The 12473-nt window shown below is 41.4% G+C and overlaps 1 protein-coding gene across 2 annotated transcripts; it reads left to right on the forward strand.

The window, feature by feature from the left end:
* The first annotated feature begins 114 nt into the window (after positions 1 to 114).
* GLE1 (GLE1 RNA export mediator) lies at positions 115 to 10491 on the forward strand. 2 transcript variants are annotated; one of them, XM_065648430.1, is made up of 16 exons: positions 115 to 232; positions 727 to 951; positions 1968 to 2093; positions 2342 to 2490; positions 2805 to 2865; positions 3096 to 3350; positions 4140 to 4368; positions 4952 to 5067; positions 5326 to 5395; positions 5749 to 5891; positions 6718 to 6908; positions 7381 to 7510; positions 7834 to 7938; positions 8492 to 8574; positions 8747 to 8810; positions 9500 to 10491. In XM_065648430.1, exons 1-16 carry the CDS (start codon positions 137 to 139, stop codon positions 9566 to 9568), a joined length of 2112 nt encoding a protein of 703 aa, XP_065504502.1. In that variant the 5' UTR covers positions 115 to 136; the 3' UTR covers positions 9569 to 10491. The 2 variants fall into 2 exon arrangements, with proteins under 2 accessions (XP_065504502.1, XP_065504501.1); XM_065648429.1 differs by lacking the exons at positions 4952 to 5067; positions 5326 to 5395 and having other exon boundaries at positions 119 to 232.
* Positions 10492 to 12473: the final 1982 nt, after the last annotated feature.

A 12473-nucleotide genomic window follows, 5' to 3' on the forward strand; every position in this document is an offset into this window, starting at 1 on the left:
AAACTCCAGACGGCGCTGGGAGGTGGTGCGGTCGGGATTCGAACCCTGAAACCCGGAGCTCGGTCCCGCCCGGGGCGGGAAGCGGCTCCCGGAAGCGGAAGGGCGGGGCTGAGGCCGGCGCGGCGGAGCGGGGGCCATGGAGCCGCGGGCGCTGCGCTGGGAGACGCTGGCGGCTCTGCGCTCCTCCAGCAAGGGCCGCCTGAGCTACGGCCGCCGCTGGCCGCAGGATGAGGTGAGGGCTGCCGGGCGGCTGGGGGCCCCCGGGCCGCGGCGGTACCGCTTTGCACACACGGGGTCTGGATGGCTGAGGTGGGATCCGTGACCGGGCCTGGCGGTGACACATCGACTCTCGCCTCCTTAACAGTCCCTAGGGCTTGAAATGTGTTAATATATATCGCTTTATGTTATCTGTGCTGTCCGCTCCTGGTGTGTCAGCACCTGGGCCCCTCAGCTCCCCCTCCAGCAGGTCGGGTCCTTCGTCCTGACTCAATATCGCAGGGTTTGGGCAGGAGGGGCTGGTACAGGAGAAAGCTCAAACGTGGCGGTCCTGCAAAATAGGGGAACCTGGGGAAAGTGTTGAAAAAAACAGCAGAATAAATGAGTAAATGGGTTTCTGAGCTGTGGTTGCAAAGCACCTGTTGATCTGTGCAAATGTTTTTGGTGTGCGTTAATGATTTGTCGCTTTCTTGATATGTGTCACGTTCACAGAAGACGTTTTCTCCCCAGGATCTCTTGGAGGGCTGCATGTCCCCCCTTGTGCTGTCCCCGTACTCTGGCTGGGTCCTAGACAGAGTGGTTGGGCAATTGGCCCCAGAAATTGCACCCTCTAGAAGTTCAACGCCTAAAGAACCCGCTCCCCTCACAAACGGGTCGTCTCCTCTGGAGAAGGTCACGTCTGCCAGCTGCCGGGGCTCTTCACCCCTTTCACCTGCAGAGCCAAGCGAAACAAAGGTACTTCTCAGATTATAACCCATGTGTGAGCAGCTGTGACAAAAAAAGTGCCAACTTGCTGCCATAAATTGTCTGATAAAGTTTGGCTTGTGCTCTGTTTTTGCGGGGAAAAACGTACTTAGTTTCAACTTCTTGTAGGATAAACCAGTGATGATAAAATTAGTATTAATGAGGTCTTCGTAGAATAACGTTTCATGGTGGGCCACAAGCAAACTCCCTTTTTCACCATGACCAAAGAAAATGAAGTTGTAGCTGCGTAGGTGTATGGATCGATAGCACAGGATTCACCTGTTTGGAGGGATCAGGTCACAGAGTGGGGTCAGGCCTGTGGCAAGATTCCCAGAGTCCCCTCTTGGGTTCTCTGGAGTCTTTGGATGCCGTAGCTGTGTCTTGGCTCCCTTGGGCAATGAACAATTGCATTGTGGAGGGAATCAAGTTGATGGAGCACCTGAGAAGAAAACAAATACCTGTTGCTATGCATTAAATTATGACTTCACCACGTAACAGGGATACTGAGCAGTAAAGTTTTGCATGATCTTGCCCTCATTTAGACTTAAAAATGTATTATGAGGAAAACATCTTAATAAAGCAACAAGATCTGATGAAAATTATAAGAGAGACTCTGAAGACTCCTCCTGAAGAATGATTCAAAGTATAAACCTGTCTTGGCTTCTTCCAGTATAACATCCTCACTGAATGTGAAGAGAACGTGGGGACTCTGTCTGACCTTTCTAGGTGACAGTCAGTCCTACAGGCTGTTGGTGTCTCTTCTCCCAGTTTTAGTCATTAAGAAAAATCATTATCCCAAATTCATGTAGGTGCTGGAGGATACTCAAAATGGTGAGGCTACACCATTGGGGTATGTAACTACTCTAAAAAATTGTGCATTGATTGACCCCTTGGTCTGTTTCTCTAAAAATAATGAGCAGTTTAGGAGACTTGATTTACCTGATGTTTTCTGTGAGTTGCTGATGCTGTACTTGGTCAGTGATTTTGCTTATATGCTGACCATGCAGGGAAATGAAGATCTTAGTCTGCTGGAAATGGATCACGAAGTCTTTCCAGTGGCTCTTCCATCTAAAGTCACAGAAGTCGAAGGCTGCATTCGGATGTATGAGGAGATGCACAGGCTGAAAGGAAAGGTAAAAAAACCAAACCAAAACACACCACCAACCAAATTTTAAAAAAAAAAAAAAAAGGTGAAACACACACAAAAAATGTTGAGGGTATCTGTGAATTGCAGGAGAGCTATATAACCAGATGTAACACTGCTCTAGTAAAAGTCTCAGGACAATAAGTTATCCTAAACATTGGCCCACTTTTGGTAATTTAATTTTTATTTTCTTCTGCCAAAACTTCGGTGTTTGCTCGGTTGTGGCGCGATCTGCAGGAGGGGCTCAGGCAGCGGCAGGAGCAGCAAGAGCAGATGGTGAGGGCAGTGTCCGACCTGGCAAGTGAACAACTGAAGCGCTTTGATGAACTTAAGGAGCTAAAGCAGCATCAGGAATTCCAAGATTTGCAAGAAGTAATGGAGAAGAGGTGAGATTAGCTCTGGTAGCCATAAGATGTTATAGCATTTAATCAAAGTAGGGGTTAATTCTTGTGCCTGACAACTCTATGATAGTCACTTGTGCTTGAAAATGTCACCTGCTGCTTTTCTTACATTAACTATCCTGTTGTTTGTCTGACAGAGTAGATCTCTGGCTACTGTTGAGGTTTCAGTGGTTAGAAAAAGACTATATATGTGACAGTTAAAGTTCCTTTACTTTGGCCTACTTTAAAAGTTACTTGCTGTTTCTTTGTGTTTTGTGCATGTCTTGGACATAATTTTTCTGTCTTTATGTGTTTTGCAGCTCAAAGGAGGCGCAGGGGCAGCAAGAGAAGCTGAAGGAAGAACACAGACACAGAGCAAAGGTCTGAGACTTTTAAGAGTTTTCTTTCATAAAAGACCATGACTCCTCGGTGGGAACTGGAAAGATCAGTTGGTTTATTTGTGTTTACGTGACACTCCTGGATTGAGGATGTGTTTTCTGGTGCTCACCTTGAGTTCTGGAAATGCAGTAAGGGCACATGTTGTAGGATCAGGAAAGACCTATAAGTCTGGAGTTATTTAAGTATTTTGTGTGTCTTCTGTCTATCCCCAGGTATTAAACCTCAAACTGCGCGAGGCAGAGCAGCAGAGGCAGCGTCAGGAAGAGCTGGAGCGTTTGCGTAAGGAAGAGGGCCAGGAAAGGTTGCGCCGCCTTTATTCCATCCAGGAGGAAGTTCTGCAGCTCAACCAGCAGATTGATCCCAATTACAGACACAAAGACCTGCCAAGAATTGACCTTTCTGCGTACAGTAATCGTGGCAACCAGATCTGTGGGCTGGTGTCAGGACTCATCCGCACCACAAGTGAGGTACAGGCTCTAGATTTGTTCCTAACTTTGGTTGTTATTCCTTCATAAAACTTCCTTAGTTGTCTCCAAAGGCAGCTTGTTATGAGGCCGTTAAAGAAGATGTTGCAGAAATGTTTTTAGATATTCATCCTACTACATCCTAGATATTCATCTACTTTAAAAGGAGAATTCTTTTCTGAGGCACTTCAGCTCTTGTCTTGAAAAGAGCTTATAAAAATGCATGAGGATTTCTACACAAGAAAGACTGAATATTAAATTCTGTAAAGTCTTGATGCTGTAAAGTTCCTTTTTGAGACAACCATGAAAGTGGAGTGCTTCATAAATTATTAAATATTCAACACATTATGATTCTCCTATACTTGTAAGCCTTTTTGCTGTAAGTAGGTTTTTTAGATATTTATTTCTCTATGTAATAGTGGGATACAAACGTTGAAAAATAAACCACTGTAATAAGGCTAATTCTCTGTCCCAGCTTCTCACAGCTGCATTTCTGCAGAGGAGGCTGCCTGGGCTTTGCTTTGGGGTTCTCTTATACTTGTCCAAGTGTGTTATTATTTTTTGTTGTCCAAGATCTTGCGAAATTGTCATGGACTAACATTATTTACAAATGTTATGACCGATGTTATGTAAAGATAAAGGAGAAAAAGATATTTTCACCAAACAGGATAAAAGATGCAGTTGGCTCCCAGATTACCTGAAGGCTGATGCTTTGAAGGCTCCTCGCTCTTGCTGTTCCCCTATAGATAGTGGAAGAAAAGAGTGATTATTATCTCCTCTGTTTCCTGACAGAGAGGTTTCCCTACTCAAGTGGATGTGGCCAACACTGAACGAGCACTGCAGGAGATGCGAGGGTTGATCTCCAGCATGCAGCAAGAAATTGCTGCAGCTGTGGAAGAGAAGAGGAGAAAAGACGAAGAGGAAGAGAGACAAAAGCAAAAAGAGTTACTGAAAAAAGAGCAAATGAAGGCTCAGCCTCCCGCCCCTGCACAGCAGTCAGGAGGAAAGCAGCAGAAAGAAGGTTGGTTACACTTTTTTTTTTTTTTTTTCCCCTCCTTGCACTTTATTTTACTGTTAGGCTAAATGCTACTTTGGAATCTTATTTTTGTGATGACATACCTTCTCGTAGCCTTTACTTTTAGCACAAGTAGCAAAATGGGCATAGGACTGCTGGCAGCAAACTCTTGAAATTGAACTGATGGAGCATCAATTGATTATATTAATGGGAGCAAAACCTACTCTTCCTAGAGAGTATGTCTTATATTGGAATATAAGAAAATAACATTGTGCTGCCTTGTGAATGTAGGTGTGTTATGCATGATATGACAAAACATACGAGGACAGACTGCTGAAATGGCCTCCTCCTTGAGAGTAAAGTTAAATCCAGATATCCCGCATATATCAGCTACTAAGGTGAAGAAGGACAAGTCCCGTAGCTTGCAGACTTGTAGTTAATTTATGAACATAACTTTTAAACTAAATTTGGGGGGAAAAGCACTCGTGCAGCTGTTAGTTCCTTGCAATTTTTTAAAAAAAGTTTTCGTAAGGTTTTCTAGAGTTTTGGGCCTGCCTTAGTCTTCTGCTATTTTTTTTTTTAATACCAGGACTTCAAGTTAAGGCAGAAGAAAGTACCATGCAGTGGTACCGGCAGCTTCAAGATGCTGCTGAGCAGTGCGTTGCTTCTTTCAGTGAAATCAGCAACTGCAAAGACAACAATGAGGTACAAACAAATGATTAATACTGCTGAAGAGTGATTGTCTTAATTTCTGGGGGAAACAGGACAGCTTTCATTAAAAAAAAAAAAAAATCAAACTTAACAGCCTCTATTAACAGTCTGCTCATCCAAACTGTCACAGTGGTTTACTTGTCTTTAAAGACATTCACAAGGCAGCACAATGTTATTTTCTTATATTCCAATATATGACATACTCTCTAGGAAGAGTAGGTGTTTAAAGTTGTTTCTTTGCTCGTTCTGCAGGTTAAGAAGATAAAAACAGACTTGCAGAAAGCAGCTACGATCCCTGTGAGCCAGATCTCTAGAATAGCAGGTCAGGAAAACACCAAGACCCCAATCCAGCTGAAATGCCTTTTGCTGTAAAGATGTTTGTAGGCCACAACGTATCCGATGTTTCTATAGTTTCTGTCCCTACAGCAGAAGGCTGGTGTGCACACAGTCCAAGTCTTTGCTGTACGGTGTTTACTTATGTTTTAAAGGTTTGTTGTTTCCCCAAGAGGCATCTTTCTTCATGGTGCTTAAGTTTCTTGAATCAGATGTAGCAAACGTGCAGTTTGCAGTGCCTTGCCCCTCGGGATGTAGGTCTAATTTCTGTGAAGTTGATGTGGTTAAGACTTGTCTGCTGTTTCCTCATCTTCTGTCTCTACATTCCTTATGTATTTGCAGGCTCTCAGCTGAGAGAGATATTTGACAAGATAAATAACCTGCTCTCTGGAAAGTCTGTTCAGAGTGGAGGGCGAACTGTGTCAGTGACGCAGCATCCGCAGGGTCTGGATTTTGTTTATTACAAACTTGCGGAGAAATTTGTGGTGAGGAAATGTTCTTTTTATTGGGATGACAAAGGTAACTAGTGCTTTAAGAAGTTCTTGTGGACACTGTCCTCTGTTTTCAACTACTAAGAACAAAATTACTAGGTGTTTAGCTTGCATGTATTAATGTTCATATTGATTAAAGAAAGTCCTTTTTGGATTAAAAAAAGAAAGGAGAAAGAACTGAAGTTTCTCTTTCCTTCCCATCCCCTATTTTAGCTCTTCTAGGAGGAAGAACTATTTTAAATTCCAGGCTTACATGTTACATATTCTGATCTATCACAAAACTGTGTATATGCTCAAAACCTTACATCTTGGCAGAACTGCAGGGAGGGGATGGCAAGAGCTAAGGTCCAAGAGACAAACTTCTGTCCCTGCCGTGTGTTACCACCTCCCAAGAAATGAAGTGGTGTTGTTTAAGTTACCTTTTGAAGTTGGCAGTGTTTTTCTCTGTTCTTTATTTGCTAAACTCGGGCTATTCGAAATTTTCTTTCGTCCTCGCAGTAACAAATATATGCAAAAATTTGTTTATGGAGTAAAACTCCGTAAGCATTTGAAAATGTTTGTTAGTAGTGAAAATATCTGTGCAGCCCTGCGCTTTTTGCCTAGATTTGCTAACTCCTTTTTTGTGTCCTGAGTCAAAGTTTATTGTCATCCTCTGTGGGAGCTGAGGACATGGGGCTTTATCAGCTTTTCTGTGCTCGGCTACATAGCTGTGGAAATATTAGGATCCTTTAGAGGAGGCTAATTACACAGAAAAGATGATTTTTTTTTTTTGGTATGAGAAGTGGAGGTGTGGGGACTGACTTTCCTTTCCTTTCTCCAGAACCAAGGAGAAGAAGAAGTAGCTTCTCACCATGATGCAGCTTTCCCAATTGCTGTGGTAGCCTCAGGAATCTGGGAGCTACACCCTCGCGTTGGAGACCTCTTTTTAGCTCATCTGCACAAAAAGTGCCCCTATTCCGTGCCATTTTACCCTGCATTGAAAGAGGGGACTTCCATGGAAGACTATCAGAGGTAAATTCAGTACTGGACTTCTTCAGCATGAACCCTGCAGGGGCAAGGACTGTATTATTCTGGGTGAGCTCCATTTTTCTCCATCTCTGGTTACGCAGGCACTGTGATGTGCTGGCGTAGACTCTGGAGGGTCACTAAGAAGCGTTCAGCTCCCTGACCCTGTTTCCGTGGAGCATCCTGTGTCCTACAGGTTTGGAAGTGCTCTTTTGCTTCTTCCTCATCCTCAAAGAACAGTTGATAGCCATAGCTTGATTCGAGTTGAAATATCCAGTACAGAACCTGAATATTCTACGTGGTATAAAATAGTGAAACGTACGATCCAGAGGGTAATGAGCAGCCTTTGCAATAATTCTTGCGTGGTTTTGGAGTATCCCTGTTCTCAGTGCAGTTGGTTTAAAGTAAGCTGAGAACTGCAGGGACTCAAGTGAATGTGTTTTGCTGTACTAATACGGGAACATCTTCTCATACTTAGGATGCTTGGATATCAAGTTAAGGATTCTAAGATAGAAGAGCAAGATCATTTTCTTAAACGGATGTCAGGATTGATTCGTCTTTATGCTGCTATCATTCAACTCCGGTGGCCTTATGGAAACAAACAAGGGGTATGCATGAGTGGCATTATAGCTAGAACCTTGTTACTATCTCAAGAGTCTATTAAATGTGTTGTAAATGTGCTCTGTAGTTAAGGTGTGCTGAACTTAAACCAGGTCATAATATATTTGAAGGGAGTTGGTCATAACCATAATCAACAAAACAATGCAAAGTAATGTTTAGTGTAGACCTTTATATTTTCATAATGATCAAGTTTTATGTTAGGCTATTGTAAAATAACTTTAAGAAAGTAAATCAGAAAACTGCCTTTTTTAATAATAGCATTTTGCAAGTCCTAAAACAAGTGGTGGGTAAGTTCTGTGTTGCTTTATAGGCACATCCTCATGGGCTGAACTACGGCTGGTGCTGGCTCGCTCAGATGTTGAATATGGAGCCTCTGGCAGATGTGACAGCTACACTTCTTTTTGATTTTCTGGAGGTAAGTGATATGGATTACTGGTAGTTCAAGGAATCTAAATTGATGACATTTTAGTTTCTGAAGGGGTTGCCGAGGTGAGGGTCGTCATGATTTTAAGAGCGAGTTTTTTTAACTTGTCCTTATTCCTTCAGAAAGGAATGTGAATATTTCCACGTTCTTGCAAATAGAGCTTTGGAGCCGCATGATTTAAAAACTTACATTTTTATACATGCAGCTTCTGTTGTTGTATTTGGTCCCATTTAAGGTTCCCGGAATTTTAAAAATGGTCCTAGGGAAGGCTTTTATTTTTGGAGGGAGACTGGAATGAGAGGAGGAATAACACGAGATTGGTATCAGTGGCCGCCACCACGGTGAACAAGAAAAAAAAAAGAGTTATTTTGGTAGCAGTAATGGCATGTAGAGGATTTGCACGGTTTATTGTAGGTGTAGGTATATTTTTTTAAACGTCTGGATAAAATACGAAGTGGTTGATATTGAAGAGGTTCATTGAAGTTGTCGTGCTGGTCTGAAACCCAGTTCTGGAATCTGATCTTTGTGGCTTTCTGTATCACAGGTGTGTGGCAACGCTCTCATGAAACAGTATCAGGTTCAGTTCTGGAAAATGATATTGCTTATCCGAGAAGACTATTTCCCAAGGTATGATATCTGTGCTTAGGCACGTGAAATAATCCTTGTTTTCTACTTGGTGACTGTTTGCTCTTAAATGACTCGTCCATCTTTTCCAATCTCTGCCATTCGCTCCCACACCCACTTGTAAATCAAACCCAACTTTCTAAGTAGATTTTGAAACGCGCTGTTATTTCTGCAGAATTGAAGCAATTACCAGCTCTGGACAGATGGGCTCTTTAATGCGTTTCAAACAGTTCTTGGAGGTAAAGCAATTTTTTTTCAGTTTTAAGGTGTTTTGGTTTGGGGTTTTTTTCCCTTCATTCAATATATAAATCATTTTGATAATGAGGCAAGCGCTGCTTGCAGGATACCTGATAGTCCAGACCTGTCGCTATGATGTAATCCATCTTTTGTAACTTTTCAAATTACCTTAATGATCGTTATGATGTTAAACATCTCGCTTCTTTCTTACCTCACATCTAATTTTTCTCAGTAAAAGTGTATTTTGATTATAAATGACGTTCAGTGAGATGGGTTGCAGTGAGAGATGTGCAAGTTGCGGAGGATTCTGCTGAGTCATTTCTGGAGCAGCTCTTTTTTTATCAGTGGTTTGCTTATTTTCATCTGTTGTCCTGATCAGATGCATGAGGAAGTAGACACTGTGAACCACTCTCTGTAGCGTTTGTTCAGCATTGTATTCTGCATCTTTTTTCTTAAGAAAGCTTGCAAAACTGTAAGATACTTAATTATTTAAGTTGTTTTGTGAATGTCAACTTAGATTATGATATTAAAACGTGATAGCTTCAGAGTTTGTACTTTCATTTCAAAATTAACTTGGGTACATTTTATTAGCAATGTTTTGAATGTCTCCAATAAGAGCCATCACATTTCCTGAGCAAATTAAGATACACGTTTCTTTTTCCTTTTTTCTTTGTCTTGCTCTCTGCTCTAGACATGTCTACAGCAGAAGGAAATTCCGTTACCAAAGGGCGCTCTGCAGTCTTCCTTTTGGAGATCATAAATCCATTTATATTTCTTTCTCCTTGGATATCGGTGCTTTCAGACCTGGATTCCTGTTTACATGTAAATAGAGGAATGAGGAGAAAATAATTCCATCAATGTGTTCATGTTTATTTCATCAAGATTTATGTTAGGCAGAACAAACTTGTGTTTGTTGCAAATAATTTGAAGTTATTCTTTGCTTTGGATTTGTATAAGTTTTTGCATAGTAAATTATGGAAAATTGAAGATGCTTCCTTCATATGTTTAAACATGTGGAAGATGTTTTAAATATAGTGTCTTAGTGACCTCTGGGCTTCAGAGATTAAAGACTCCTGGGCTGAAAATTTGCACAGCGCTGTTCTGTTCCTGAAAGTGAAAATACCTCACAGGTTTATGAAGTCTTAACAGAGCGATCGATCTCAGAGACTTACCGCTAGAACTTTTTTTTGTATTTATTACATCTGTCTTTTTATAATTCAGTTTTAATTACGTACTTGCACCCTGTTTGTCTCAACAGCATCTGAAAACTACAGTGGGGTTGGTAAAGGTGCTTGGCCCAGCAGCGTTGACGCTTCTCTCTGTTGAATGTAACTTTGCTCCAGGAGTCAGAACTCTCGATTTCAGAGGGTAGACTCATGGTTTTAGAAGGTTTGCATGGATAATAGTAAATTCATGGGGGAAGAGCAGAGTTCCCAAAACTACAGAAATTCTGTGTCTGTTATCGATCAGATAATAATCCTTTTTCTTATTAAAAAAAGTGGCAAAATGGTGCCTTAATTCCTTCATTTGAGCACTTTTGCTGATGTTCTGCCATCATTTGAGGGGGAAATGGTGGGCTTGGGGTACCTGAGGTGCATTTTATAAAGGCTCTTCTTTTTATGTAAATGGATTTCTTACTGATGTTACTGTATTTTATGTATCAAGTACTGTAATACTTTTGTACCAATGGTGGATTATTCTGAGAATAGTTCATTCTAGAAATCTGTTAAAATTAATATTAAAGTTTGATTTTTCTTTTTAATCTGAAGGTGATGCAGTTTGGTTTTTTTTCCTATAGGAGCAGGATGTGGTTTTCTGTTGGAGAGGGATGATCAAGAAAATCTACAGCTCTTTGGTGAATAAAGGAGATAAATAGTATTGGGAGATCAGCGGTGGGAGGTTTGTCTGATTTATGGTGCACTGTCCTTGAACTATTTTGGTGGCCTCTGAGATGAGAAAATTTGCTCCTGAGTTCTAGAAAGCAGTACGTTGTTTTACAATATACTGTTGCAAATTAAAATTACTATTTTTACCAGATTGGGTTTTATTCTTCCTAGAGACAACGCAATTGGAAACTGCAGAACGTGGAGCTGAGGCCACATGAGAATCTGAATTTGATTTTTATGTAGCTCTTGAGATTTCTGAGAAAAGGTTTGTGACGTACTTTGGAATTCAGGCCTTTAAAACCTTTAGCTTTGGCTTTAGAATTGGCTGGTAAATAAGTTAAATTTGCATTTGGTTTATATATTTTGTAAACTGACTCAGGAATTCTTTAGACTAGTGTTACCAGTGATCGTTCTGGGGTACTAGAAATCTTCTTCTAGTATCTTTTACCAGATAACACTGAAGCAATATGACTTGCATTAGTATACTTGAAAATGTTTGGGGTTTTTTATACCGAGTGGAGATGTTTTAACTGCATCTTACATATCTACAATTATGTTGGAGACTCATTTTCCTGAGGTAGTAATTGGTACTGTCTGTTAGAGACAATTGTCTGCGCCAAAACACAGGGAGTGATTTGATGATGTTTATATAAGATAAAATAACTTGCTTCTTTTTCTGCTGACAGGTATTAGAGTTTTCTAATGTCTTTTTGGGAAATATGTTTTTGTAAATAATAAACACGGTATCCTTTTCTGCCTCAGTAAAAGGCACCCAAATACTATTTCAAAAACGCTAATAAGAATTTCTAATTGAATGAGTGCACTTCAAAAGAATCATAATAAATCAATATTTATTTTTAGTTGTAGCTTAAGGTTGCATCTACTGCTTGAACTGATCGTTGACTTGTATTATTCTATTCTGTTTTTTGTCATTTCAGCAGTTTTGAATGTTAGCCATTCGGTATTATGAAGATGCAGTGCAAATAAGGTCTTATGCATGTATTCATGGTATCTTCATGTGATATTTTTATCAGATCTGACGGAGAGCATCTCACCTATGAAAATCCTGCATTAAAATAGCCTGAGTCACACTGTTCCTTGGAGACAGGAGCTCCAGGCGTCCCACGGGCTGCGATACAATGTCACTGCAAGTGTGCTTTTGCCATTTAAGTACTTCAGTAAAAGAAAGCGTTATTAACTCAGAAATCACTCAAACCCACTCACCACTTTAATCCTATAAAGTTCTTGCTGCCTTACCAGGTCTTTTTTTTTTGAGAAGAGGTTAGAGGAGACCTTTGCTGTGCCTGTTTTAAACATCTAGTTTATACTAAAGGCTTATTTTGCTTTGAATTTATTCATCAGCTTTTTAAAAGAGATTTGACAGGCGCTTGCAGCTTTTGCTGCCCTGTCCTTGCCACGCCCGTGATCGTGACACCGCACGCGGCTTCAAAAAAGACAGCCTTACCCATATGTAATTTTAATAATGTAAAACTCCTGAGGCTGCTGCTTTGAGTCTGGCCTGTTGATTTGAATTGTAAAACCCGTCGCTCATCCTCAGCCGCAGCAGTTCGGGCCTTCCAGAGCCCAGACTGACCCTGGCTGAGGAGACGGTGACAGAAACCCCAGCTGCCGCCATGCTGCATGGACATTTTAAGCGATTCCCAATGGTATCTTGTATTTTTTCTCCCCCGCCGCTGAGGGGGAACAACCGCCCCGCGCGCACCCCGCCCTCACCCTCCGCGGTCTGCCCCGCCCTTCGGCACTTTCCGGAACCTCTCG

The sequence above is a fragment of the Caloenas nicobarica genome, chromosome 19, assembly GCF_036013445.1.
Source record: "Caloenas nicobarica isolate bCalNic1 chromosome 19, bCalNic1.hap1, whole genome shotgun sequence".
Taxonomy (NCBI): Eukaryota; Metazoa; Chordata; class Aves; order Columbiformes; family Columbidae; genus Caloenas; species Caloenas nicobarica.

What these genes read in the sequence shown, in the direction of transcription:
- GLE1 (XM_065648430.1), top strand. Translation starts at nt 137, where the DNA reads ATGGAGCCGCGGGCGCTGCGCTGGGAGACGCTGGCGGCTCTGCGCTCC. An exon ending in CAAGAAGTAATGGAGAAGAG is followed by an intron (nt 2,491 to 2,804) that starts GTGAGATTAGCT and finishes TGTGTTTTGCAG; the next exon opens with CTCAAAGGAGGCGCAGGGGC. An exon ending in AACACAGACACAGAGCAAAG is followed by an intron (nt 2,866 to 3,095) that starts GTCTGAGACTTT and finishes GTCTATCCCCAG; the next exon opens with GTATTAAACCTCAAACTGCG.